Source organism: Numida meleagris, chromosome 18, assembly GCF_002078875.1.
Source record: "Numida meleagris isolate 19003 breed g44 Domestic line chromosome 18, NumMel1.0, whole genome shotgun sequence".
Lineage (NCBI taxonomy): Eukaryota > Metazoa > Chordata > Aves > Galliformes > Numididae > Numida > Numida meleagris.
The window spans coordinates 4,227,643-4,254,548 of NC_034426.1; the positions used below are offsets into that span (position 1 = coordinate 4,227,643).

Below are 26,906 nucleotides of genomic sequence, written 5' to 3' on the forward strand. Positions count from 1 at the left end.
TCCATGGAAATGAAGTATTTATTACAACCAAGCAGAGATACAGGCATCAGCTACAGGGGCAGGAGGCTTTGCTCAGAAGGAGCTGCAAGGAGGAGGAGGCCCTCCTCTTCTTCCTAAGCGCTCTTACAGGAGAGAGATGCTTCCCCTGTCACCCCAAGCAGCACCAGGGCTGGGGTCCTGCCTTCACAAAGGGGCCTGTCACCTCACCACCACTCTCCCAGCTGCAGCTACCAACCCTACCTGGAGATACAGTCACGCTTCCTACAAAAATAGCCTTCCCTCCAGGAAAAAAAAACAAACAAGACTGTACAGAGTACACAGCACTCCCACATGACAGTGTTATTGCTTAGTGTGACAGGCGGTCAGACACAGGAACTTAAGGCAACAGGAATAAGTGCACTGGGTGGGCCCCTGGGCACGGGGCCACAGAGATGTGCACAGCCCAGCTGAGCCTCTCAACACCACTCATTTTCTCAGGCAGTCCTCGGTGACGCCCTGGGCAGCCAGCTCTGCCAGCACGTTGTCCAGGTAGTTGGGGTCAGGGTAGCCGTGGCCACTCAGGTTCGTGTCCATCTCTGTCTTGTGGTGGATCTCGTTCCACACCACGGTGTTGCTCTCACCAGTTGTGCTGGAGGTGCCCACTGTGAAAATCAGGCGCCTCTTCCAGGCCACTTTCAGGAGCTCCAGGACCTGGGTGGGGAAAGATCAGAAGGAAAAAAAAAATAAAGTCAAAACTGTCCTTCAGCTGCTAAAGCCACAAAAGCTGCTTGCCAGAAGCTTAACAGCCTAAATCCCTGCTGTAGCAGGAGATCAAGGAAACAAGGTCCCTTCCAACACTGGTATATCCCCCAGCCACTTATTTGGTGCCCCAATGGGAAAACCCATCGCACGATACCTTACCTTTCTGCCTTTCTCATTGTCTGGTAGGTAGCAGTAACGAGGAAAGCCTCTTGCTGTGTAAGGCATCCCCGGGTTGGGGTGCTCAGGGCCCTGCAACAGATAAGACTTTCATCCTCAGACAGCAGCAAGATTTGGGATAAGCAGGAGGATTTGACAGTCCTGCCTCAAGCCAGCTCTTCACATGAAAGAAGCAAGGCACTGCTGATTGTATGAGGTATGTGACATGCTCCTAGGGGATATGCTAGCATCACAGGTCCTCCAGGAGGCACCTCACGCTGGGATACAGGCAAAGCCAGCTTTCCAGATTAAGTGAATTCTGGTGGGAAACAGTCCCAAACCACAGCTTTTCCACACGGTCTGAGGAAGCCCTCAGAAGAATGGCACCTTCAGCAGGCTGCTCAGTGATGGGCTGCCCGCAGGCACCGTGCTGCTGCCCTGTACTTTTGTGGGAGGGAGGCTCTCACAGCTTCTGCTAGCGGGCTGCAGCTGTTCCCAGGAGCATGCTGTGCTCACCTGAATGCCTCTGCTGATGTGATACACGATCTGGATCATCCCACAGTCCCTGTGGCCAGGAAGGGACTGGGGGAAAGTGGAGACCTCCATTTTTCCTTTGGGCTGAGTACCAGTTTTCTCTCCGTAGATGGTCTTACAGGAGGGGCACTGCAAGCTGCCGTCCTGTGGGGAGAAAAGCAGGAGTCAGAGCTCCACAGTGCATCACCCAGACACAGGGCACGTGGGACCTGGTGGGGATGGGCTGGCTCAGTACCTTGTTTCCATTGGAGTACATGGCCAGCATGCAGAGCATGTGGAAGGAGTGCTGGCAGTTCATCAGGCGACCGACCATCTCTGGCTTGATTGTGCTGCATTCACACGTGTCGCTGTAACCCGAGGGAGAGGCCAGCTTCTCCATGCAGATGATACAGTCCTGGAGCACAGAACAGCAAGGAGAAGGCCATCATGCAGCACCTTACAGAGCAGCTAAACAACTTTTGTGTACACCCCAACCCCTCACCTCATCTGCAGGAGTGCCCTTCACCTCCTCCAGGTACTTCCTCACCACTGCTTCTGGGTCGGATGGTGCTGCTGCACAAGGAGAGAGGAGAAAGACAGGAGACATCAGACATACCATGAGGCACACAGGCGCTGCAGGGTGACAGCAAGTAACTGGCCAGGATGCCGAGGAGAAAGGTACGGGTTAGAAAGGAGAGAAAAAGCTGCTCCAGCCCATCCACAGAAGCCCTGCAAAAATCTCCCTGCCAGGAATGGCTAGTGCTGGGACTGAGCGCTGCAGATGGGAGAATCCACACACACAAACCTCTGTGTGCTCACAGGCTTCCCACGAAGAGGGCAAGAGATGCCATGCAGCAGATGCTTGCACCCTGTGCAGCACACCCTGGGGAGCCACCTGTAGCTGCTGTGCTCCGGGTGTCCCCATGTGCCCCAAGTAACGCCAGCCAGGTCCCAGCTGAACGTTTTGTGCAGCTACAATCCAATTCAACCCATGGACATAGTGGTCTCAGTGGAAAAGAATTCTGTCATACGCTATTAAAGGAGAAAAGGCATTCCCACACCACTCAGCTGACTGGGAACCTTCTCATACCATGGGTAAGACACTGCCAAACCCTGCAGCTGGCACTGAAGGAGAAGCCTAGCCATACACTAAGCAGCAGACCTTATTTTGAGTACAGCAGAATTAGCCTTGCATCCTTAACACAGAACAGTGGCTTTTCTCTCAAGTTTCAACACTCAAATCCAATAAGACACAAGTAACAAGGTACACAAAACAAGTCAGTTTTATAATGGGTGCCCTATTTGCAGGGCAAGACATTGACATTTCCACGTTTCCCTGAGCACAGTCTCCTTCTGCCAAGGGAGGAGTTTGCTTCCCAAAGCATGGCAAGTACACGCCCCATCCCCTCTGAAGTGTTACAGGACTAAGCAGCAAACATCACACAGCATCCTGGTCTGGTTAGGGCTGACAGCATCAGCTGTCACCCAGCTCCCAGCCAATCCCCTTGCTGGGGACTGCACTGCCTGGCCAGGCCTGGCTCCAACCAGCGGGCATCACACGCCTGCACTGCACCCAGCTGGAGCTCCTTACCCATCATCAGGCCCATCACAGAGGCAGCCAGGCTCCTCCACCAGCCTGCAAAAGGAAACATTTGTACAAGTGATGTTAGGGCTGCATCTGCCAGGAGGCAACATGAGACCTGTCACTGGGCACGGGGCTGCTCCTCACCCTTCCTGCTCTACTCCAAGCCTGCCTGTGGGGAGATGAAGGATGAGATGCACCAGCAAAGGCTGCTCTCCTCTATCCTGGGGCAGCCAAAGTCTAACAAAGGTTGGACAGCCATGAGCACCAGTGCTGTTACCCTGGGGCTCACAAGGAAGCTGTTCTCCAGCACTCTCTCAATGAGCAGTGGGTGCTGTTTTCCAGATAACCACTTCTCATGGTAGAGCCAGACATGGTAAAGCCAGCGGGAAGGACTGCTCGCATGCCATAGCCAACATGAAACTGATAGAGACCTGGCATCTGGCACAGACTCTGATCAGGCAGGAGACTGAAGGCCAGCAGCAGAGATGGGCAAGATGCAAACAGCAAGAATGCACCTCTTCATTGCAGAGCTAGATCCAGGGCAATGGAAGAGAATGAGGCCATGAGCTAACGTGGCTGGAAAGTCATTTCACCACGGAAGATGGATGGACGGAGTGTTGGACTCTCCAAGATGAAGGCACAGTCATTAAGACAAGTTATTTTAAGAAGGGGATTTCTGGTTGTCCTGAAACACTTGGTTTCTGGCAGCGTGAGCAGGAAGAAGGCATGACTGAGCACAGGAAGAGAAAATAAGCCCGTGATGTGAGAGGATGCTCCCTGAGTGCCGGCGCCGGGCAGGAGATGCGTGATGGGTCAGGCAGAGCGGGGCTGAGAGATTACTGCTCTGGAGCTCCTCAGCCAGGAAGGTGCAAACAGGACACACCAAGCATTAAGTCAAACACAGGAACTTGGAAACGGCAGTTTTCCACTTCAGGAGCATGCCAAAATTCCTTGGAAAAGCATTTACAACAGCTGCCACAAGAAGAGCAGGAGACAAACAGGAGCCTGAGTGAGCCCCCCACTTCCAGCACTCAGGATAAGAGCTCAGCAGCGCCAGGAGCTGCCTCAGGGCCTCACCCTGACCTCATGGAGAACGCTGCTGTGTTGTCCTCTCTGCTGGGACACACAGCAGATCAAGACATGCCAGCCAGAAACAAGTGGCCCAGGGATGCCATCTGCCTGAACCGCCTCTGCTCATCCTCGGCGCAGCCCATCACCTGCTGTGCCCAAAGCTGTCCCAGCAGAGTGCTCTGTGATGTCCCTGCTCCAGCTGACAGACACAGGGTGGCACTTCCTATGTGTGGCAGCTGGAGGCTACAGTTTCTGCTCCGCCTGTTTTGGAGAGGACATGTGCACAGGGCAGGCTGCTACCCGCCCTAAGTCCATCCTCTTCCTTAACTACTGATCACAGCAACTGCGTTCTCATTCCTGAGGGTCCCATGCTGCCCACCACGCCGATCACAAGTCCTCCTTTATCTGGCTGGTTTTCAGGTGGCTCGTTGAGGTGACCTACCTTCTCATTTCCTCTGGCTACAGGCTGGAGAGGGCAATACCAAAAAGATGCACAGACGAGGTGGTGCAGACAGCAAGGGAAGCAAGCAGAGCACGTGTCCAACCAGCAGCAGTGCCTGCCCAGCACTTGGCCCAACACCTCAGCTCACCTGCACGACAGATTTAACAGCTTTGGAGCCGTTCACCTTGCCATGGGGTATGCTTGCCATGCCCCAGAGCAGAGCAGCAGCCTGCCCAGCCAGCAGCTGTGGCACGAGCCACACATTTCCGCACCGGAATCACTCACATACGGCACCATTTGCTCTATGGAAGCATTCGCTTCCAAGCCTTTGTTCTAGCCATCCCCTGGGATCAAAGCCTGCTCAGGCTCTATGGTTTTCAAGATTAATAGAGGATTGGTCAATTCTGCTACTGCATTTTCAACACTGTTTACCACCAGCTGGCCTAATGCTGTGCTATTGATCTATCCAGGATGTGAAGGAATGTTTACCAGCCTTTCATTTACCAAAAGGAATAATGATTTTCCTTAATGCTTCCCCTTCCTCCCCGCAGATAATAAGCCGCTTGCTGAAGCGAGGCCTTTCCGAAGGCAACATTTCCACAGATGCATTTTGAATCCTCACTCAGCAACCAACTGCTGGCAGCAGGAACAGGCCTCCCTCCTGTCCCCAGGAGAGCCAGACAGGTTCAGACAAGTTGTTTCCAGCAAATGCCACGCACAGTCACCCAACACTTGTGGCTGGGAGCCGCAGGATAGTACTGGCAGCACACTGCCTGCCCAGCCGTGGGTATCCCCAGACACTCAGTACAGCGTTGGCCTGTGCCAGAGACATCACTGCCAAACAGCAACACCATTAACGAGACCTGACTAATTAGTGCCTTTGTTGAGCGTAACCCAGCTTCCCAGATAGCTGGCTGCAATTCTGTCAACACCACCTTACCCAGAGCAGTGTGCAGGTACAGGTTCAGTGTTAAGGCATTTCTCCAAGTGCCCCCACCAGGGCTGTGGGGCCAAAGCACAGAGCCCTCTGTGGCACTCTCTTGCAGCAGAGCTAGCTTTGAGGTTTGGGACAGTGCCACAGCAAAGGGCAGGGGATGCCAGCAGGGTAAATGCTACCATGTTCCATCTGCACCCAAGAGGAAGGAGGGTTGCACGAGGCAGCAAGAAGGGCTCAGCAGGGGCATGCTGCACCCACCACCATCTGTTTTGGTACCAGCTGCTGGTACTCACACTGATGTGCCCGCACCTGGATGCACAGCTCTTGCTGGAGCTCTCAGTGATGGAAAAATCTGGAGGGGTCTGGAGATGTAGAAATTCAGAGCACAAAATGGGCCAGTCTCTGCCTGTTATAGCTTCAGGGTTTATGAAGAAAGAGAACAAGAACAGTTTGACAAAGTCAGGCTCATTACCGTCACTGCAGGACAGCACTCCTTGGCCAGCAGGAGTGTTGCACAGGCACAGCTTGCTCCTAGGGGGCACCAAGACCCTCCTCATGCAGCAGTCATGCACTCAGCACCCTGCAGGTACAGCCTCCCTGCCCCCAGCAAAGGGGGTCCTGCTTTCTAGCTTGCTACATCTTGCTTTGGAACAGAGAGGGGCACCCCCTTCCCCTGGATGAGCACTGGAAGCAGCAGAGCAGGCAAAGCATCTCCTGTGCAGCACATCCTGAGCAGAATGGTTGGACTGGATCCTGCTATGTCAGATGGAAGGAGCTGCCATGTCACAGACAGTCCCTTCTGCTCATGTCCCCTCACTGCCTCTTGGGTCTTTCCCCCTCAGGCTGGAGGTTCCCTGGCCCCAGCAGGTGGCATTGCTGAGCCACAGCAGGGAGCTGGCAGCCACAGCGGCACCAGGCACAGCTCCCACATACCCTGCACCATACCCACATGTGAGGCCTATGGCCAAGCAGGCACTTGGCTGCACGAAGGCAGTGCTCAGCAGCCCCTGTCCAACCTGCGGTCAGGGTGGGAAAAAACAGCCCCAGCAGGCAGCATGTGTGTGCTGCATCAAAATTGACAGAGGAAGGAGCACTGCTGGACCAGCAGGGCAGCTGTGGGACATCTCACAGCACTGCAGCCACCTCTCTGCTGAGAGGGGACTTGAGAAGACCAGGACCGTGGCCATACCTTGCTGCAGAGTACAGACAGCTCTGCAACACTAACCAGCAGCAGCTCCACTGCTGCACAGCACAGGGGGTGCAGCCCTCACCCCGGGAGGGGGAACGCTGCACCAGTCCCTGCAGCTCTGCCTCTGCTCAGTTCTTCTCCTCCAGCTCTCGTGTTCATGCCTCCTGTTCTTCGCCACCTCTCCCCCTGCTTTCTCCTCCCCCTCCCACACATCCTACTCCACATGTAGTGTCTCTCATTCCTGCCATTTGCATCTCCTCCCCGCAGTTCTGTATGTAATGCATTTCTGCAGGGTAGCTCCTCCCACGTTAAATGCATGTTTAATGTCTCCCTTCGTAGGGGGGTTTGCCCACACCTCCCTGCAAAGCTCCCTCGCTGCATGCACTGGCTCCAAGACCTGAACACCAGCAAGCTCCAAGACAGCCAGGTGCCTCCCCACCACTGCCATGGGGCTCTTCCTGCTCCTGAATACAGACACCCATGTCAGGCAGACCTATGGAGCCTGCAGCTCCCTCTGCTTATCTGCAGGGAGAGGCTGGCTGCCCACCCCGAGACACGACGAGCCTCACAGGTCCCTTCCAGATTAGGATATTTTATGACACCCACCCCAGCAGTTCCATGGAAATCACACGCCATGGGAACCAGACTCCTCAGCAAATACCTACAGCCTCTAAGACAGAGAGCACAGGGTGTCAGTGGCCCAGAAGGGCAGGAGCCAAGCTCTCGTGGCTCATCTCAGCAGGCAGCAGCCCAGCCCTACTTCCTACTGCACAGCCACCAGAGAGGGTTCTACGCCCTTCCACCCCAGACAGGAGCAGATTAAAACCCATCCCAATTTGGCCCTGAATGCCCTACGTGACTCAGGGACCTGCCTGGCTGCAAGATCATCCTCAACTTGTGACTCAGCCACGAGCACGGCTCACAAGGAGACCTTCCCTGAGACAGCACATGGGTAAGTGCCAGACCCCAAGGGTTTGGGGGAGCCTGCAGAAATCAAACATGTACAGAGAGCAACCGTACTGCTCCAGATCTAGTGACTGATGGAAACAAGCAGAGCTTCCATAGCACAGGGTTTGCCTTCTCACCTTGTTGTACAGCCTGTCAGAGACCACACACACTGCCTCATCCGTGGCAGGATGAGCATCACGAGCCAAACCAGAAGTCAAACTGGAAGAGCCAACAGGGTTCAGGGTAGAGACAAGAGGAAAAAGAGGGAGGTAGAACAAGCGCAGAGAGATAAAGAGGAGATGGAAGCAAATATCAGTTTGAGCAGGAACTACCTTTCTTGGACACTTTCCTCCCCTCCTTAACTGAGCTGTGTTTTTTAGTGGCTTTATGGGTGCTGGCAGCTTGCGGCACACAGGTGAGGTGCACGGGGAGTCCAGCGGCTGACATCAGAATAGCCGTCATGCCTACAGCGGGTACGAGATCCACATGCAGGAAGGAAACAACGGGGAAACACATTCATTAAAAAAAAAAAACCTTCAATCTTTCAAAGAAAATTAAAAAAAATATAAAACCAAACCAAACCCAGGCCCTTGATTCATTGAACATAAAACACCCGAGAGGCAGCAGGACTGGAGTCAGCACAAGGATGGGATCCAGAGGCCTTCAGAAGGAAGACCCTGGGCAGCAAACCAAAGCAGGGAGATGTGGGCATCACCTGGGCCAGGGTCAAACAGGACCTTCCTCTCTGCTTTGGCTTTAGGGCTCCTCAGGCATTTTGAGTCTGCTTAATGCAAAGCCCTGGAGGCAGCACTGACCCTGGGGGGGGGCCTGGTGTCGCCTGCAATCCCCACAGCTCCTGCTCAGCCCCCCCATACAGCTGAGTGCTTCCAAGGAGGAACACCCAGCTGATCTCTGGGGTGCAGCATCACTGCCGGCACAGCCTGGGCTGAGCACAGACCAAGCTGCCCTGCTTGAACAGGTTGAGCCTGAAAGTGCTCAGCCTCCCTGCCCCAGCCAGTGCCAGGACTGCTGCATTCACTGCACGCAGGTTCTTAAGCCAGAGACTCATTCACAGGGACAGCCATTCCCTGAAGGTAAGAGCAGCACGCACAGAGCCACAGGACTGATTGTGCTGATGGAGTACGATGTTTGCCTGGGAAATTCAGGCCTCTTAAAGGCAGAACATTCCCAAGGTGACATACTGCTTTTAAACTCATATTCCAGGGAACACCTGCTTGGCTTTCCCAAGAAGAGAATTCCCCCACCACAGTCAAAAACCATTCACGGCTGCAGACAGACAGCAGACAAATGAGAAGCCAGCTCCTCCCCAGGAGTTACCTCCCACAGCTGCCTGTGCTAAACCAAAACCTAATAAGAAAATTCTTGCCAGCATCCCCAGGTCTGTGCATAGCTCATGGCCAAAGCCGAAGGCTTTTGTTTTTCAAGTCCATATTCAACTGAGTTGGGAAGACAGAAAAGCAAATGCATAATTCAGGACAAAATAAAGTACCTTGCCCACATGGGACTGAACATGGAGTTATGATGGGAAGCACCAACCAACTCTGTGTGCAAGCAGTAAGGCTAGTTCCTGCCTGAAGTACAGAGCCAATCAAGAAACCACTGCTTGCGAGCAGAAATCCCCTGCACAAAGCCCATGTAAATGCCCCACAGGCAGAACCACTCCCCATGCAGCCCCGACCACGTTTGTACCAGCTTCACATAAGAGCCAAGTACAAGACACGTTCCACAAACTGTTCAATTCTTCCTTGATGCAAGAGTTCGATGCTTTTACTAAAAAGCATGCAAGCACCAAAGTCTTCCAGACAGAAAGCATTTCACAAGATGGGATATGGGACATACTCAGTCATTCGTGCAGGACAACCCAAGGAAGGAGCAGGCTGCCCCATGCACTGCATATCCCCCAGCATGCACAGGGTAGCCCCAAGCCAGGAACGCTGTTAGGTGCTACCTTTGCTGACCCAGATTTACATAACCCCCCCACCCCACCCCCAGGAGCTGCAGGGACAGAGAGAATCTTTACAGCATGGAAGCACTGAGTCAGTGACCTCACCCCACTACCAGCATCGGGCTGTTCTCAGCACGAGCATCGAGGGAACAGCGTGACCTCCGACTGAACATTGCATCTGCCGATGTCACAGCCAGAAGAGCATCCTGCAAGTCTCCAACTACAAACTGCAAGCATGCTGCCTGCTCCTAGCCCTACTCTATGCCAGCAGTCCTTCAGCCTCCAGGACGCCCTGAGCAACAGCTTAAGCGTTCCCATAACAAAAGCTACTTGCTTTTGGAGGCAGTGAGCAAAGCTGAGCAGCTGAAGCCCAGCAGCTGCAGAGCTGCCACCTGCTTGCACCAGGCAGGTACCTGGGGCTCTGAGGCTGACAATCTCACACTGCCTGACCCCACCAGGGCCATGAAATGCCACTTCCCAGCCTGGTGCAAAGGAGGGAAGTGGTGAGGCTGTCTCAAACGCTCATTTCTCAGCATTGTGATTACACTGATTGCAGAGGCTGACATTTGATGAGAAGTCCAAAGACCAGCAGGGATTGCCACCACCCACACACATCTGACTGATATGCAAATGCAAAATTAACGCTCTGTTGAGGAGACCAATACCAGTTTGCTAACTAACATGCAGAGTCTGCTGCAAAAAAAGAAAAAAAAAGTGAACAAGATGAAAGCAGAAGCTGGGGAGCTGACTTCAGACTCCATGTGAGAGAACCAAGAGAAGAACAAGCCACAGAATCTCATTTAAGTTCAGTTACCCCCTAACATGGCCCTTCCTGTACCTTGAACAACTTACCTAAAGTTGTCTACCAGCACTGTGAATCATTGCAAAACAAGTAAATACTTATTCCAGGAACTCTCATTTCATGAGTTGGAAAGGCAACAAGAGGTCCATGTGCACACAGAGCACAGGTCAAGCATGGCACCAGGAGAGCTGCCCCCAGTTCAATGCTCTCCCCCCAGACAACCTTAAGCTGGCAAGAAAAGATCATTTTCTATTTCTACCTTCTGCTGCCCTCCCAGAGATGCACGATGAATCCTCTCCTGCAGATTGAAATCAAGAGAGCATTCAGAATGGGGTTGTTCCTGTGCTGGGTTGCTCTTCTGCCTTAACTCAACCACCACAGCCATTCCTCCTTCAGAGTGCAGTTACAATGCTGGAATTCCAGCATCTAACAATTCTCTCACAAGTCTGGTGACAAGAGCAACCAGCAAGGGTTCCCAGCCTCACGTGGAAACGTGTGTACATGCCAAGAGCACCTGTGTGTGCAACAAGTCCTCCCTCTTTTCTCTTGCTCAAAGCATCTACTTGGCCACGAGCACCATGTTACAACTCCATGGGATACGGTTGTTTTTGCTGCAGCTCTGACGACATTCACCAGCTCTTCTCAGCCTCCCATGGAAATAAGGCACTTTTGTAATATCCTGTGCAGAATATTAGCACGGGGAAAACACCCTTACATAATGCACCGAGCACTGACCAGCCGCTTACTCACTAGCAGCCCAGTGTGCCCATCCAGTCACAGCTGCTGGCCTGCAGTTACACAGCCCTTAGGCTGATGGGCTTTGTTCCAGCCCTGGATTCCAGCAGGCAGAGGAGAAGGGAAGAGCTTCCCTTCCAACAGGGTGACACCTTCAAGACATATAATCATACAAATTAGCAGTGCTTATAAATCAAAGTTTTTATACTTGGTATACTCCCAAATGCCCCAGCTCTAGGAACCCTGTGAATGAGAAATGCTTGGCTTGGTTGAACAGAAAGTTCACTTCTGATCTTAATCTTAAATACCAGAAGGGGCTTCATAGGAGCACCCAGTCCACACCCAGCCCCAAGGCACACAGCTAAACTACATTCCTCCCAGCAGGTGTCAGTCCCCAAACACCAGCACTGTGCTTTAACAGTTTGCTGAGACTGATGTATTGGCATTTCTCTGTACTAACCAAATACCAAGAGTGGAAAGAAAGCTTAGAAGACAGGTTTTCCATACAGTTCAAAATATTAAAGTAGCAGAAAATAAGGAAAAAACATACGAAATAGGGTCCTGAAGTCAGCTTCATGATTACTGGGGCCTGGAGCTGCGCTGCCAGGAGCTGTGGAGCTGCAGTGCTATGAATTCCTCACTAAATTAAAACCCCAGGCACTCATCACACCACCAAAGCCCATCTTCTCCCTGACAGCAGCAGGATCCCCCATTACCTGCTGATTCAGAACTTCAGGTTTTTCCCCTCCCTGGCCCCTCAGACGTCACAGAGCATCCCAGGTCTGATCACAACCATGGGCTACAGAGACAGAGAACCCAGAGGAGATGCTCGCCCTGGGGCTGCTCATGCAGTGACCACTCAGCCCAGCCCACACCACACTGCACCGTGCAGCCACCCAGACCTCCTGCTCACCACCTCCCAGGGACCTGGATATCTTTCAAATTAACAAGGGACAGCTTGCACACACAAAACAAGGTCACAGTTAACACTATTAGCATAGCTGGGATTCAGTAGGGCTCGTCAGTCTTTTGCTGTATTTACCCTTATGAGATTAAGTAACTAATTACAGGCAGTGCTAATAGCCAGGGGATGAAACCCAAAGCTCTCACAGTGAGCCCTGCTCACAGTTCATCATCCCAGCCAAAGCAGGAGCTCTACTCTACCCCTCAATTCCACAAATCCTGATTTGTTAACAGGGAACTGGAGGAGCTGCATGCTGTCAGCACATCCTATATTGACTTTATGCAGTGCCCACTGGGCTCTGGAGATCCAGAAGGCACAATCCTCACCACAGCATTAACACTGGATAACTGGAAGCATCAGTGCTAGGGGATCACCAGGGCAAGACCTGCAATAACCTGCTCCCAGCAGGCACTGTCACACTGCAGCCCCTGCAGCTGCAGCCAGCCAAGGCACACCACCACAGATGTGCCATCGAGTTTTGGCACTCAGATTTGAAGCTGCAAGCTGTAAGTGTGAGCTGCCATTTTCAAAGCAACGCCATTTCATGTTTCAGAGGCAAATCTACTCAGAAAAGCAGCACTGAAAACTGGCACTTTCATCCCTCTCAGATGCACTTCTTGGGTATATTTAGGATCAGATTCACAGGTTTCAATGATAACAAGCCAGCCTGCACTGCGTTGCCACAGGAGACAACATCTGATTCAACTTCTGTTTCTTCCTTCCCCTCAGGCAATGCATTACAACCACTTTTTAAGCTAACAACCACCTGAGCCGCTGTAATAAAGTCACATGAAATAATTCCATGCAGCAGCCTTCACTGCAGCCTTCCTCAACAGAAGGAAAAAAAACAAGCAACAATTGCCAACCAGCACACAGCCTGGCCCAGGTGCTCCCCTATAGCTGAAAAATTAGCACCCAATCCCAAAATACACTCACTTGTTCTGATAGCTCATAGCCTGCCTCTAAACCACAATCCAGAAGCAGAGCTTCCCTGATGAGTCCACAAAACTCATCTCCCTGCACTAAGACCAACTGCATGCCAGCTAGCACCCTGCTCTTACATTATAAAATGCTGACCCATGCTGACCAGTATCAAACCCTCATCTCAGCTAGGATGGGATGAAAGACTTACAAGAAGCTCTACTGAGAAAAAACAATTACTGAAGTCCAGCCTTCCCATTCTCTCCCCAGTTTGCCCTTTCTGCTGCTTGGTTTTTAGAACTAGAACTTCTTCAGTACTAAACACATTTCAGACTTCCCCTAAAAGCTGAAAAGGGAAGGTAAGTGCCACAGGAAGCACTTGCTCACATAACCCTAGGAACAAAGCAGATAAAGCAGAACAGGATTATTACCTGCTAGGGCTTGGTTCAGCTTGCTGGGCTTGGACATCTTGACTGGGAGATTTAGGGAGCTGGAGAAAGAACGAGAAAGAGAAAAATTTAATAGTGCAGATCAACAATCAGTAAGCAGGAGCTAACTGAGCAGCAGTGCACAGCCCTGATATTTTCACAGGCTCTAATTAACCAGATGAGCCTCATCTGAGACCCCCCACCCACACATCCCACTGGCCCAGCAGCTATACTTAAGGAGACCACCCCTTACCAGGGTTAGGAAGGTTTATAGAGTAGGGTTCTGATGTTTGCTGCTTATCTTTGAGGGTACTGTAAAATATATGAACAAGGGAGGAAAAAGTGAAAGAGGCTCAGAAGAGTTTGGCACCTGCTTTACCTTAAAGCCAAGAGGAGGTGGGCACCAAGTGTCCCTTTTGCACCCCTAGCTTGTTTTGGTAGTATTTCTCAGTGCTGGCAACGTTACCTGAAGCAGTTTAGGATACGTAGGTAGTTGTTAAGCTGATAGCAGGAGGTGAAAAGGGAGAAGCAGCATTTAAGCCAATGAGGGGTTTGCTAGGAGCAAGCTGGACCCCAGCTCGAAACCCACCATGCTGGCACAGAGAAGTCACCCATGGGCTTTGCCTTAGGTGGCACACAGGCAAGGTGGCTCATGTGCAGCAGCTACGGTCACTACACAGGGCATTCAGATGACCACCTCCCAAAAGCAGCCCCAGTTACATCACACCTGGCTACCACCACCTTAGGAAGGCTGTTATTGAGTTCCTAAAGCCATCCTCTATCTCGGAGAACCCAGTTCTCTCCAGCTGGGATGCAAAACCTGCTGCTGTGCTCAACACAGCATTGCAGGCAGCAGTCCCTCTCCGCAGCCCTGCTAAGATCTGGCAGTGGCATGTGCCTACCTCCCATTCCTGCAGCAGCGACACATCCCCACCTTGCTGTTCCCCTGCCTGCTGTGTTTGGAGCAGGTTCCTGTACACGCTGAGTCCCTGAGGGAACCCCTGGGTCTCAGTGTGGTGCTGGCAGCCTCCAGACCTTTAAAGGGTCCTCCACACTGCGGAGGTTCCCTTTCCCTTTTCTGGCTGTGTTTTCCCCTCTGTTGTCCCTAATGTCGCAACGTTTTCAAATGATGCAACTGATTGTTCTCACCGCAAACTGCTCAAACCCCTCTGACCACAGTGGAAATCCTCCTTTCAACTTCAGAGGGCTCTGAGCCAGTTGCTGTGAGCCCTCTTTTATGACTTCTTTCTTCCCCGATTTAGCTCCTTCATCACAGTTCCTTCTCACTTATTTTTCTCTCCCAATGTTCCCCCATCTTCTCCCACCAGAATGCAGCACAGAAGGCACTGCAGCATCAGTCCCTGGTCTGTGACACCAAGCAGCTTTGTGCCCAAAGTGCTGCAGCCACCTGGGTGCTTCCATCTCCCCTTCCCCATGGAAAGGAAAAACGTGGCAGAGCTGAGGATTCAAGGAAAGGAAACCCTGAGCTGATCTGGGAGGTGGATGAGAAGCACTTTGGGAAGATGGGCAGAGGGATTCTTTCTTTTCTCTCCTGTGTTGCAAGGTCCACTCTCAAGTCACCCAGGAGCCAGGTTGGCTCTGTGATGTGAGCCTCTGTGATGTGAGAAGAGCCCTCAAGATGTACAGTAAAGGCAAAGTGTGTTAGCTTTGACTGCAGGAAGGCTTGAAGCCAACTGAACCGATGACGTAGGAAATAAATAATTTTTATTTCACATGGGCTACAAACACGCAGACTCAGTGCTCCACCTATCCATGTGAACACAGGGGCAGGGCTGCCCTGGGCAGAAACCTGCAGAAATCCCAGACACGAGGCTGATGAAACCAAGGGAAATTCACGCTGCTCTGCGCTGCCTCTGCCACAACGCTGCCTGGGCAGATCCGAAGCCGCAGTGCGTAGGAGGAAGTGTTGCCATGCTAAAAAAGGTGCAGAAAGGCAACTCTGAGCTTACGTTGGGCCTGAGGTGGGTTTTTTTTTTTTGGAGGAGGAAGGGGAAGAGGTAAGATTGGAGGATATTGGTGTTGCTGCGTAACACACATTGTGCCTTGCCTCCGACAGGGCTCGCCTGTTCCCACACCTCCGCTGCGCAGAGATTCCCAGCTGTTGCCTGCATCTCTGAGCCAAAGCCTGGGCTGTGCCTGCAGCAGCTGAAAGTCAGTGCCTGAAATCTCGGAGTACTCCCTGTTCTGCACCTCCTGGTCCTTCGTGCTGAGCACAGAGGGGAGAGCTGGGGCTGCAGCACAGGATGCTTCCCAGCGTGGCTTCACCGCCGGTTTGGAAAGCTGCTGGAGGCAGTGCTGCTCTCTGTTCTACACACACAGCCCTTGCCACGGCACGCTCCATCTGCAGCTTTCAGCGTAGTTTGCAAGGAGGCTGGATTTGCTATATTTACTGCATGGGAGGAAACGAAGGCACCAAGAAGCAAAACAGCCTGCCCACATTTATTTCATACGTTAGAGCAGAGCCAAGAATATTAACTTCTGCTTATGCCTTGGTTTGCTCCAGCCAACGCTCCTCTCTGTGTTTTCTGGACTCTGACCCTCTTGAGAGCATGGGGAAATTAAACCTGCAGCATGCAGTGCCCAAGCTCCACCCTGACCTCCATCCCTGTAGCAAGTAGGAAACATTCCCCTACCACTGATACCACAAAGGCTGCAATGTGCCCGTGCTACCACCAACCTGCACTGGGGTGAACCCTGCTAGTGTACTGGGAATAGCTGTCACTGCCACACAGGGAGCTGTGCAGCTCTCCAGGATGAACTACACCTTTCTCAGCCCCGTAAGAGAGAGGATTTCTTCAGCACTGCCATTTTTAGCTTTGTTTCCTACGAAATTGGGTGTATATAACTTGGTGTATGTAACTGCACTGTCTTTCAGTCTCCAGTAGCTTTTGAGCTGCCAGTTACAGCTCAGCTCCAAGGAGGCAGGAGCTGGGACTCCCTGCAAGCTCTGTAAATGTCTGCCAGAGGGGTGTGCTTCGGGGCCAAAGGCTGTGGGGTGCACACCACACAACCATTAATAGACACCAGAGAATCAAGGCCACCACTCCCTTTGCTGCAGCTCACACTGCCCCATCACAGCCAGCACAGCTCGGTTTGTTGGTGGATGTTTGTGCAAGCTGTAGAGATACCCACGGAGAAGGATCAGCTGAAGAAGAAGGGCTTGCATGGCACAGCTAAGACAGACAGGCAAGCCCTTCCTGGGATGATGAGCACAGCATAATTAGCACCTCATCTCAGCAGCCACAAAAGCCTCACTATTCAGTGATGCAGCAGTGAGGAGCAACAGAAGAGGAATTAACCCACAGAGCTAAGCTGAGGGGAAAGACAGGGACCGCAGGGGATACAATAACTAAGGAATGTTGCGGGCTTAGGAATTAAATGAAACGCATTGTTGGAGCATGCTACTCAAGTTTCCCTTAATTTGCAGAAATGAGGGTATTTTCTGCTGGAACATGGGCTTCACGAGCCTGGGAACATAATCCCAGCCAAGAGCAATTACCCCAACCCTGCACTATTTCCAGCTCACCACATGGGAAGGAAGGGGAAAAGCCATCCTGGCCGTCAGCTGGTGTTGAAAGAGGCCCTTTCACATACTGAACTGCAGTGAAGACAGATTGCCCCATGTGCACTCATCTGTCTGACCAGGGGAAAGCACAGAGCCCTTGGAAAGGTAATCCCAAAGGACTCTGAACATCTCTAAGGAGAGAGGCTCGGCAAGTGAGCAAGACTTAAGTCCTGCTTTAGATACAAACTCTCTGCTAATTGCACGGAGCACAATACACTTTTCACCACCCTTCTGATCTCTTATCTATGTCTTTACCTGGGCTGGCACGAACAGGTAAATCAACTCTAGCAAGTTTGCCTCTAACTGCTCAGATCCTCACAATATGCATATTTACAGTGCAGTGTATGTACTGTTCTACACACTGATAGCAGCTCACAAATCGAGGGAGCAGTCAGACAGCCCTTACTCAGTCCTCAATTTAATGTGCATGTATGATCACCAGCTCTTGGAAATAAGACAAGCCATGGAAAATCAGCTTAGAAAACAGCTTGTGTGCAGTGAAAGCTAGGACCCTGAAAAACTGATTCATGAGCATCTTGCTTGGTTTGGGTTTCATAGAGGTGGTCAACCCTGCAAGAAGACAGAGGGAAGTGCTCCACTTTGTGAGGGAGACGCTGACTCTGCCTGCTCCAGCCCCAGGGATAACTGACCGTGGCTAGGCCAAGCAGTTCGTGCAGGGAAGAGAAGAGGGCAGCACAGTGAGCCCACAGGATGCTGCTTTCCATCCAGCCTGCAGCACCTGCAAGGCTTGAGGAGAACCGAAACATATTTTGAATTAAATAGGAGCGCTCATAAGTCTCCTTTTCATTCACTTGGTCATCCCCCTCAAAATGCCACCTTACATTTCCTCACACTTGCAGAATCTCAACCTGACCACTTCCTCCAGTGGTTCAAGGAGGCTTTCCCGGCTGACAGGGATGAAATTTCAAGCAGGAGAAAAGCAGGGGAAAGCAGAAGAGAAGCCTCCTTATCCATCAGACACCAAAAGCCTGCCTCCTTTTAGGGAGAAGAGCTTAGTGAAGAGAGGCTCGTAAACAACGGAGACCTGGGCACAGCAGGCCTCTGGGACACGCGCAGCATTTGAAGGCGAGTCGGGGTCTGTACCTGACTCCATTCGATGTAGGCAGTCCTGTGCTGGGGCCCACAGCACCTCCGGCCTGGGGCAAAGCCCAGCTGCTCTGCGCATTGAGTCGTGGTGTTGACCTCGCTCCAGACAAAGCGGGTTTGTTATAGGGCACAAAGCCGACACCGGAAGAACTCACTGATGTCGTCCTACCGGAAACCTGAGGTGCAGCGGAGGAGTTGGGGAAGTTTATCATGGAGTGCCGGTACCGCGTGGTGATGGGGCCAGTCCCCCCGTTCAGCCAGCACTGCTGGCACGAGCAACCCGTCCCCGTGTGAAGGGGAGCCGGGGCGGTCGTCACGGGGTACGGAGAGTCCAGCCTCCTCTGAACGCTGCGGGAGAACTTGGTCGTCTTGTTGGTCTGCACTCGAGCCACCAGGTCGACCTCGTAGTTGTAGCCTAAGGGTCCAAGATCCACCTGCTGGTGGCTGGTGGCATGGGCTTGCTCCAGGAACACACAGACGTTCATCTCGTAGGGGGACCAGCCACCTTCATCGTTCTGCCACTCCCAGACGATGCCCTGCCCCGCTGCCGAGTCCCCGGGAAAGAGGTGCCTGCGGACTGCCCGCATCGTCCCTGGTAGGAGAGAGAGGGGAAAAAAGGCATGTTGAGATCAGAGAAGTGGACCTGCTTCAGTGACTTGTTTCCACTCCGATCTGCAGTGTTTAAGGAAGAGCACTAAGAGACTTTCTCATCCTGACACGGATGGTTTTGCTCACAAAGCTTGGAGAAACAGAACACCTTGGAGATCCCTGTCCCCCAGCCAAACCTGCCTGAGAGCTGGCAACAGGTACAAAAGCTGCTGGGAGGAAGGGTGGGAAGGGAGGGAAGGAGAGAGTATGCGGAGACCGACACACCCAGGCACAAAGGGGCAGCAATCACAGATGCCTCGCTGACGTTACAAAAAAAATAAAAATTCAGGCTGAGGCACAGATCTGGTAAAAACCTCCCACAGCCTCAACAACGGAGTAACTATAGAGACACGGCACCTTCAGAAAGTGCTGCTGGGGTTGAAGGCTCGCTTCCCTCTGCTGCACAAGGGCCTGGGCATCTCCTCCCACGAGGGCAGGACATTGACTTCTGAGAGGAAAGTACAGGCCCAGCTCCTGACTGCTGCAAGACCAGCATGGAAAACCAGCAGTGTCATTTGGAAGCTGCAGAGAACAGCTGTTCACATAAAGGAAGAGCAGTGAAAGCAGACATGCTGCCGTTGCAAGGCTGCTCAACAGCAACAGCAGGAGCTCAAAGCCCCCCAGAAGCCAGGCTCTCCAAGGGGACCTCGCTCAGTTGCTTTTTTAAAGCAAAAACCTCCTGAGAAGGAAGCGAGCCACCCAACAGGACAGAAGCTCAAGGCTGCAAGAATAGGGTCCTGCAGCTGGGCTAGGAGTGCTGCCAATGGGAAAAAAAACCTCAGCAGCCCACTGCACTAAGAGAAGCTGGGAATACCCCGGGGCAAGTCTGGGAATGCAGGCAGGTGGTGAGGAACAGGAACGAAAAGAGTTGTTAACACAAAGGAGGAGTTCAGAGAACAGCACCAAGGGGAAAAAAAAAAAAAAGAAAAAAAAACAAAGCCTCTAGAGCGGTTGTGAGGGTTATGACCCTGAACTCCAGGAAAGAGGTGAAAGAGCACATCAACAAACAAGTATTTGCACTTCAGCCCCGCTGAGAACTGCCCCAGGATGTTCTTGTGGCTCTGTGGGACTCCACACTGCCTGCACCAGAGGGCAACCCGTGCTGCAGCTCTGCAGATAGCGTGGAAGTCAGCTCTCTGCTCCTACTGCACTCCCAGGCTTCTTTGTGAACAGTGCTGGTGGTTTCTGCTGAGTGCTTTGGTGGCCAGACCACAAGACCCTGTGAAACTCCATACCTGCCCTGTAGGAGCCAGGGTTGAACCCTGGCAGCTCAGCCAAAAAACCCAGAGACTCCTGTGGGATAAAGGCCTTGCTCCGGTGGCAAAAGCCAGGGTGGAAGGTGTCAGCAGAACCAAGCTGACCTTCCCCAGCCAGGAGTCAGTGTCCGACATGGGAAAGCAGAGAACACAGCCAAGAGCACACTCAAGCAACGACTGCTCCTATTCAGCAATCAACTCCTCCCAGGTTTTAGAAACATGCAGACTGAGTGCACAAATCTATGGTCTCAACAGACACTGGGGAAGATCTGAGCAGAGGGAAGAAGGGTGAGAATGGATTGGGACCAATGTGGTGAGAGAAGCCTTGCATTTAGAGATGGATGCTGGGAACCTGCTCCCAGCAGAGAGGAGACTAGCACAGGTAAAGGAAGGTGTGTGTTCTGCTGGGCTTTCCAACAGGTAAGAGATGAGCAAGGCAGTCTCTGCTCCAGTGGCAGGTCAGAAGCTAAAAGCAGCATAGGGAAGACTTCAGGTGTTTGCAAGTCACCTGCAGTTTTAAGGTCCCCAAACTGCAGAGGGGAGAGGAGCTTTTAGGAGTCAGTAACAAGTGAAGGCATGTGCTTCTTGGAAAACGTCCCCTTCCCCCAGGCTGGCAGGGAAGCTGGCATTCATCTCCCGGGTGGGCAAACAGCTGTGGTAGGAGGACAACTCCTGCTGCTGCCTCACATTCACTTCCAGCTAATCTGCCCAAAGCAGCAGCTGAAGCCTGCAGCTAATCCTGCCCACAAGATCCCCGTGCACAGCTGTCACTCCCCGCTGGTGGGGATGCTAGCCCAGTTAACACTGGCTTCCTGTTATTCTCCCTGGCTTCCTTTGAAGAGCTATTTGTCTGTCTAATAGCTAATGAGCAGAATACAACAGCCTATTTTTTTTTTTTTTGCTCTGTTTAAAGATTTTTCATGGGGATGTTTCCTGCAGAGATTCTTTTCTCCAGCACATGACAAAGGTCAGCTGGCTCCTTGCTTAGAAAGGTTCGTGTTTAAGGCAGAGCCCTGCAGAGAGAAAGCCTTCCTTAGAAGCAGGCCACAAAAAAGGGATGAGAGCATTCTCAACAGTCAGACTGAAGAGCACATAGGAACAGTTACCCACGGAGGGAGGCTCGCAGACCTGGCTGCTCTGATCAGCATCCCTCCAAATCAGTGGGAAACACTGCAGGAAAGCTACAAAGCAGAATGAGTCTTTTTGTTGTTAAAAGACCGCCACAAACCTCATCCACAGAAAGAGGAGATCACGTCATCCAGCATCATTTCCAAAACGGTACTGTGCTGTTTCCCTGTGAGATGATTAAACCCAAATCATCCTGCAATGGACAACATTGCTAGATGCTTCGAGGTCTTTCACAAGAGACTAAAGAGATACAAGACACCTGCACACGTGGAGAAGGATGTCCCAGTCGCACTGGGACACATCTTGCAGCCTCCCACAGATAATCCACCTCTGCAGACTGAGACCTCAACCTCACCCAGCTGGGATGTGTCCTGGCAACGGATGGCATCCTGGTGAGGGAGGGCCTGCTGCCCTGTTGCTGGATAGAGCACCAGCTACACGGCTCCTGCACAAGTGTAGTGAAAGAAAACAAGAAACAAGAAAACAAGAAACAGCTGCTGATGCCAGCTCTGGTGGTCTGTGCTGTGTTGCTTGAAGCCATAACCCTCAACAGGGCTTCCAGGCCATGCTGAGCCAAACCTGCCAGTGCTAAAGACGCTTCTAGGGAAGACTCGTCTCAAGGTTAATGGTAAGCACTATGAAGTCAGAACAAAAACACGGATGCAGCTGCGATGAGCACTCACCACTCCAACCACTTCCCTTTCCTGTAGGAATAGTCTCATTTTGCAGTTGATTCAAGACACTGCTCACTTCTTGCTTTAGCTGGCAAGAACCCAGTACACTGCCCAACTCTAAAGCCTGGTGTTAGGCTCGGGCAGTGTGTCCTGTGGCAACGGGAATAGTGTTGGCAGAGGGGAAGCTGATGCATGGAAAATTTTCCATTCATTTAGGGGTGTGTACTGTGGAATCTCCCTGGATTTTCTGGAGATAAGAGCACATATTCCATCCCTGCTTTCTGAGCTACTGCTGCTCAGCACATCTGGAGTGAAAGAGGGCAGGAGCTGTATCAGCACACTCTGAGCTGGTAGCCTCAGTGACCTCAAGAAAGGCAAGGTGAGAATGAAAATTAGGTCTCAGCCCTGCAGTTAGGAGCAGCCCACTCTTCCTCCCTGGGACAGCAGCAGTGGGGGAATATTCTGCGGCTGCATTATGGTGTTCTGCCAGGGGCAGCAGGCTTTCACAGAGCAGCTTGCGCAGGGTGGCATGCCAAAGTAAAGCACCTGGCATGCCTGTCACAGAGGGAACAAGGGATGCAGACAGGAGGGTTGGAATCGCAAAAAGGCCTTTTTGTGGGAGTGGTCTTGAATGGACGTGGGCTGGGGGGGTAGGCGGACAGTTTCCAGCACTGAGGGGTCTAGCTCATGAGCTCTGAGCTCCAGAGGTCTCATGATGAGGCTCCTCTCACTTCTGTCTGCCTGGCACAATTTTGCAGATTCACGTCAGCCAACAATGACTTGCTCACATGCTGGGTGGCACACAGCATCAGGAGAGAAGACACGGCACACGCCAAGTAACAACAGTGGCAGCAGAGCTTTGCAGGGCTCTCTCTCTTTAAGCACACAAACAGGCTTACCAAAATGCTGGCACGAGGGAAGCTCCCTTACCTGTATCCTGCCGGAACTGCGTCAGGCTTGGGATGTCGATGACATAGGGGGCCAAGACAGCATCCGCATGTCCCAAAGGGATGCTGCTGACAAGTCCTGATCCTGAACGCCGCCCCTTCTGCTGAGAGGCCTGGAAAACCTGCTCAATGTATCTGCACACGTTCCCCTGGTATGGCCTCCACCGGCCAAATTCATCCTGCCATTCCCACACCGCCACTGCTGAGGAGCTGCTGTGCCCTGGGATGGAGGCAGGGGCTCCAGAGGGCCCAGCTGAGCTGCTTCCTGCTCCCTGCGCTGCTGCCATGGTCTTCCCTGAGGTCTGGCCACGTGGAGATCACAGGCAGCAGCCGCGCTGGCTGGCTTTACACCATCTTCTGGGGAACCTGCAGGGAGAGACACAAAGCACAGCAGAGCTGAGAATGATGCTCCAAGATCACCACACCCTGAAGACGCACCACACAAGCAAGCTCAGCCTTTCACAGAAGATGCTGCTCACTGTGCATTTAGGAGACTGCAGAAAAGTGGATCACCCTCTGGTCGAGGGCAAACGAGGCATCACCACCCACACCATGCCAGTGCAGCTTCTTTTGCAAATTTGGAGGAATTGCTTTCTGAGAAGACACTGCTTCTTACACCAGACACCACCAGAGGCTGCAGACCTATGCAAAACCAAGGCTGCTGCTGACCTGCGTTACGTTTATCCGTAAACCCTGAGATGAGCTCAGACCTGAGAAGTATGCCAAGCCCTACACTTGTGCACAATGATGACTCGGTTATTCAAGCAGTTCCTGAAACTCTGCACTGCTCTAACTCCAGGGCTACAATGCCAGCTCCATTCTGGCCTCTGATCACTCCATTTTTATCCAGGATCAGTCCCTTGACTCCTCCTGTGCAGCATTATACATATACACAAAGCCAGAAGACAATCCTTTATGCACGAGAGACAGAGAAGCACAGAAATAGATTTATCAAGCTTGATCTGAAAGAAGAATTGGGGAGAACAGGTGCGGAAGTAGCAGGAGGAACAGAGGGGACAGTGAACAGCCTGTGCTGAGGACAGGATCATAGCACACCTACCTGCAGCTTCTGGGGCTGGCAAACAAGGAATATCTTAGAACATGGGACAGTTTGCATCACCAACAACTCAAGCCAGATGCGGAAAGCCATTATGAAATGATGTGGGGAAGAACAGAGAACGGGGTAGGAGACTTAAGACATTCAGATAAGGATATAAAGGGCAACAACTAAATCCTAACAACTCACAGAGCGGAGACAGAATGCAGACGAAAGATCGTCAGTGATCTTAGCCCCCAAGGAATATAAAACAGCAAACCCAAAGCCATCATCACTTGGTGTCACCCACAGCAGTGGGGACAGACAAGTTATCAGGGAACCCAGGCAGAATGAAGATGCTACTAAGACACAGCTATATACATATGTATGGTTTCATAGGCAGTGCTCCACGTGCTGTCACAGGGCTGCCACAACCCACTCAGCTGGCAGGCACCAGGACCTCCAAGGTGAGGAGGTGGAAGAGGGGGACTGACAGGTGACAGCTTGCTTACAAATGATGACCACTCACTTCACAAAGTGGTGTTGGTTATGCTAACAACACTACGAAGTGTTAGGAGCGGGGATACTGATCTCTAAAGGTCACCAAGCTGTGTCCAGCAGGCAGAGTACTGATAGCTGGCATTCCAGTGCTGCTGTGTCATTGCAAGGAATTCTGTCCAGACCATCTGGACACGTCTATCTTGTGCCTGAATGCCAGCCAGAGCACTTGGAGATCTCCATGGCGGTGCTGGTGAGCAGCTGGCTACAAGAATTCGAGCGTAAATGAACAAAATTCATTCGGGTTTAAAAATAAAGTCACCTTCTCCCTCCTAAGGTCTCACGTTGTTGATTGCTCACTTAACTCCAGTCAATAAGGAACTATGAGCTTCCTTCCTGCCAAGCGGAAAAGTTCAGGCCTCCCAAGAGGCAGCGAAGCTGTGGGTGGCTTCCACTGGAGGATGCCATCTGCATGGAGAATGACATCGCTGCCGGATGGGGAAGAGCCCACGCTCCACAGAGCGTCCCATCCATCCTGCTCGCGTGGCTTGCTAGCTTAAAAAAGAAATAGAATTAAAAAAAAAAAATAAATAATCGAGCAAAGAACAGACTCACCCACTGTCTGCATTCATGAGATGAAAGCAACGCTTTCCCAGGAACTCAGAAATGACAAAGTGCTCCTAGGTCACCAACAGCAGACCCCGCTCACAGCAAAAAGCAATCAGCCGCAGTAACGCACACAGGATGGTTATTTTACTGCTCCAAACAGCAAATTCAAACTGTAGGTGTCAAACTTTACACCTGCCTCCACCAGATTGTTTTAAGGCAGGTTTCACACCACACATCCACACTCCGCCTGGACTGAGTCAGAGCGGGGCTCGGGGGGGGGTCTGTCCATCCCACGGTGCAGCTGCATACCTGCATCAGGTGCTCTGAGCCCCAAAATAGAGAACTGCACCATTTCCCCTGCAAAGTTGTTGTTGCCAAATATTCACACAAGCAGAGCAGAACAAGCAGAGCAGAACAGAGCAAGGCTTCTTGGAGGGAGTCAGCAGTTTGTTTTTCCTTCTCTTTTTGAAGCACAGCAGCAGGAAACAAAGAAAAGCAGCGCACTGAGCACTGCATCTTTCACCCACCATCAGCATTTGATGCAGAGAACTGGCAGGTGACAAAAGCCTGCTGTCACACCAAGGGTAGCAGTGATACTTGGACTCTGGACGTCCCAGCAAAAGCACCCAGACCTGCTGCACGCGAGCACAGCTCCGACATTTGCTTCCCCACTAGAAAGGGGAAATATTCCCCATGCTGGGACTACTGGTGCACAGAGGCAGAGAGGGCTTGGGGTGTCCTGCTCCTACAGCCCCACGGCTCTGGATGTGCCACACATCCACCTGCCTGGCAGCGCATCACCTTCAGCTTTTAACACTACCCTGACAAGCCAGAAGTCACATCAAGAGCTAAGAGCGATGTTTATTTAGACAGCGCTCCCAGCTCCACTTAGAAACCCTACGGCCACCCTGCCCCAAACAAAAACAGGAATCTGACATCTCGAAGCACCAACTTCAATATCCCAGCCACACACCTTCCGCTGGGGAGGCTGAATTAAGGTTTGCTTGGTTTGACCTTTAGCACCAGCACAAGTGCTGCAACATTTGCCAGCACGGCTTCAGCTGGGGCCTTGGATGAGAGCTGCTGCCTTTCAGTGCTGTTTCCCAGCACCCGACCCGCTCCCTGCTCCTTGAGCAGGATGTAGGTTGGTCGGTTTAGTGATCGGGATTAGTGCAGTAGTTTAAGAACCAATATATTAGTTCAGCAAAAGGAATCCGTAAGCGATAGCTTTTAAACTTTCCACTTCAGCTTTAGGGTGCGAACAGTCTCGTTTTTCCTCAATAATTTTGCACCGGAGACATAACGGAATACTTTTATCCTCTGCCTCAATGACCTTGCCTCACGAGAAGTACTGAAGCCACGACAGATTACCTTTATCTTTTGCCTCAAAACGTGCAAAGACGTTTTCCTCGGGTTCCACATACACTGATTTTAAAAAACGGCTCCTTGTGGCCTAATAAGCAATGGGAATCTTCCAAAGTGGGGAACAGCGGATGGCAGTGGGCCGACGGCTTCAGCGACGGAGCTGACGGAGCGAGAAGGGGAAGCAGGAGGTGGGCGCTCCGCTCACACCGCCGGAGCCGGCCCGGCCCGGCCCTCCCGCAGCCCCGGCCCACAGCAGGGCGCAGCGAGCCCGGAGCGAACAGCCAAAAGCACAGAGAAACAAGCCCCGCAGCCCCGGGCCGCTTCCTACCCCCAAACAAAGCCCCTCGGAGCTGCACCCCCACACCCCCGGCACCGACCTCGGCAGCGTCCCCGCCAGCCGAGAGGCCCCGCTCGCGGCCGGCCCTCCCGCCCGACCCCACCGCCCGCAGAGCCCCGGGAGGCCCAGGGGATAACGCCCTCCCGCCCGACGCGGTGCCGGTCGCAGGCAGAGCGGCCCCCGGCGCGGCCCCGCTCCCGTACCGTGCTCCAGATCCCTGCTCCCACAGGCGCGGCCAGTTCCCGGCCGCGGGCAGAGCCGAGGAACGCGCATGGGCAGCGCGAGGCATGATGGGGGATGTAGTGCGGGGCGGGAAG

General features: G+C 52.5%; 1 protein-coding gene across 5 annotated transcripts; it reads right to left on the reverse strand.

Annotated features, from left to right (window-relative positions):
- Window positions 1–26,893, reverse strand: DTX2 (deltex E3 ubiquitin ligase 2). Of its 5 annotated transcripts, XM_021415771.1 has the most exons (12): window positions 26,793–26,879; window positions 26,259–26,412; window positions 22,728–23,110; window positions 18,089–18,683; window positions 13,402–13,460; window positions 7,915–8,046; window positions 3,002–3,046; window positions 1,913–1,983; window positions 1,667–1,825; window positions 1,414–1,575; window positions 901–990; window positions 466–690 (listed from the first exon to the last, which is right to left on the reverse strand). In XM_021415771.1, the coding sequence occupies exons 3-12, from the start codon at window positions 23,029–23,031 to the stop codon at window positions 466–468; spliced, it is 1,842 nt and encodes a 613-aa protein (XP_021271446.1). In that variant the 5' UTR covers window positions 23,032–23,110; window positions 26,259–26,412; window positions 26,793–26,879. The 5 variants fall into 5 exon arrangements, with proteins under 5 accessions (XP_021271445.1, XP_021271448.1, XP_021271447.1 ...); XM_021415770.1 differs by lacking the exon at window positions 26,259–26,412 and having other exon boundaries at window positions 1–690; window positions 26,793–26,893; XM_021415773.1 differs by lacking the exons at window positions 7,915–8,046; window positions 26,259–26,412 and having other exon boundaries at window positions 1–690; window positions 26,793–26,893.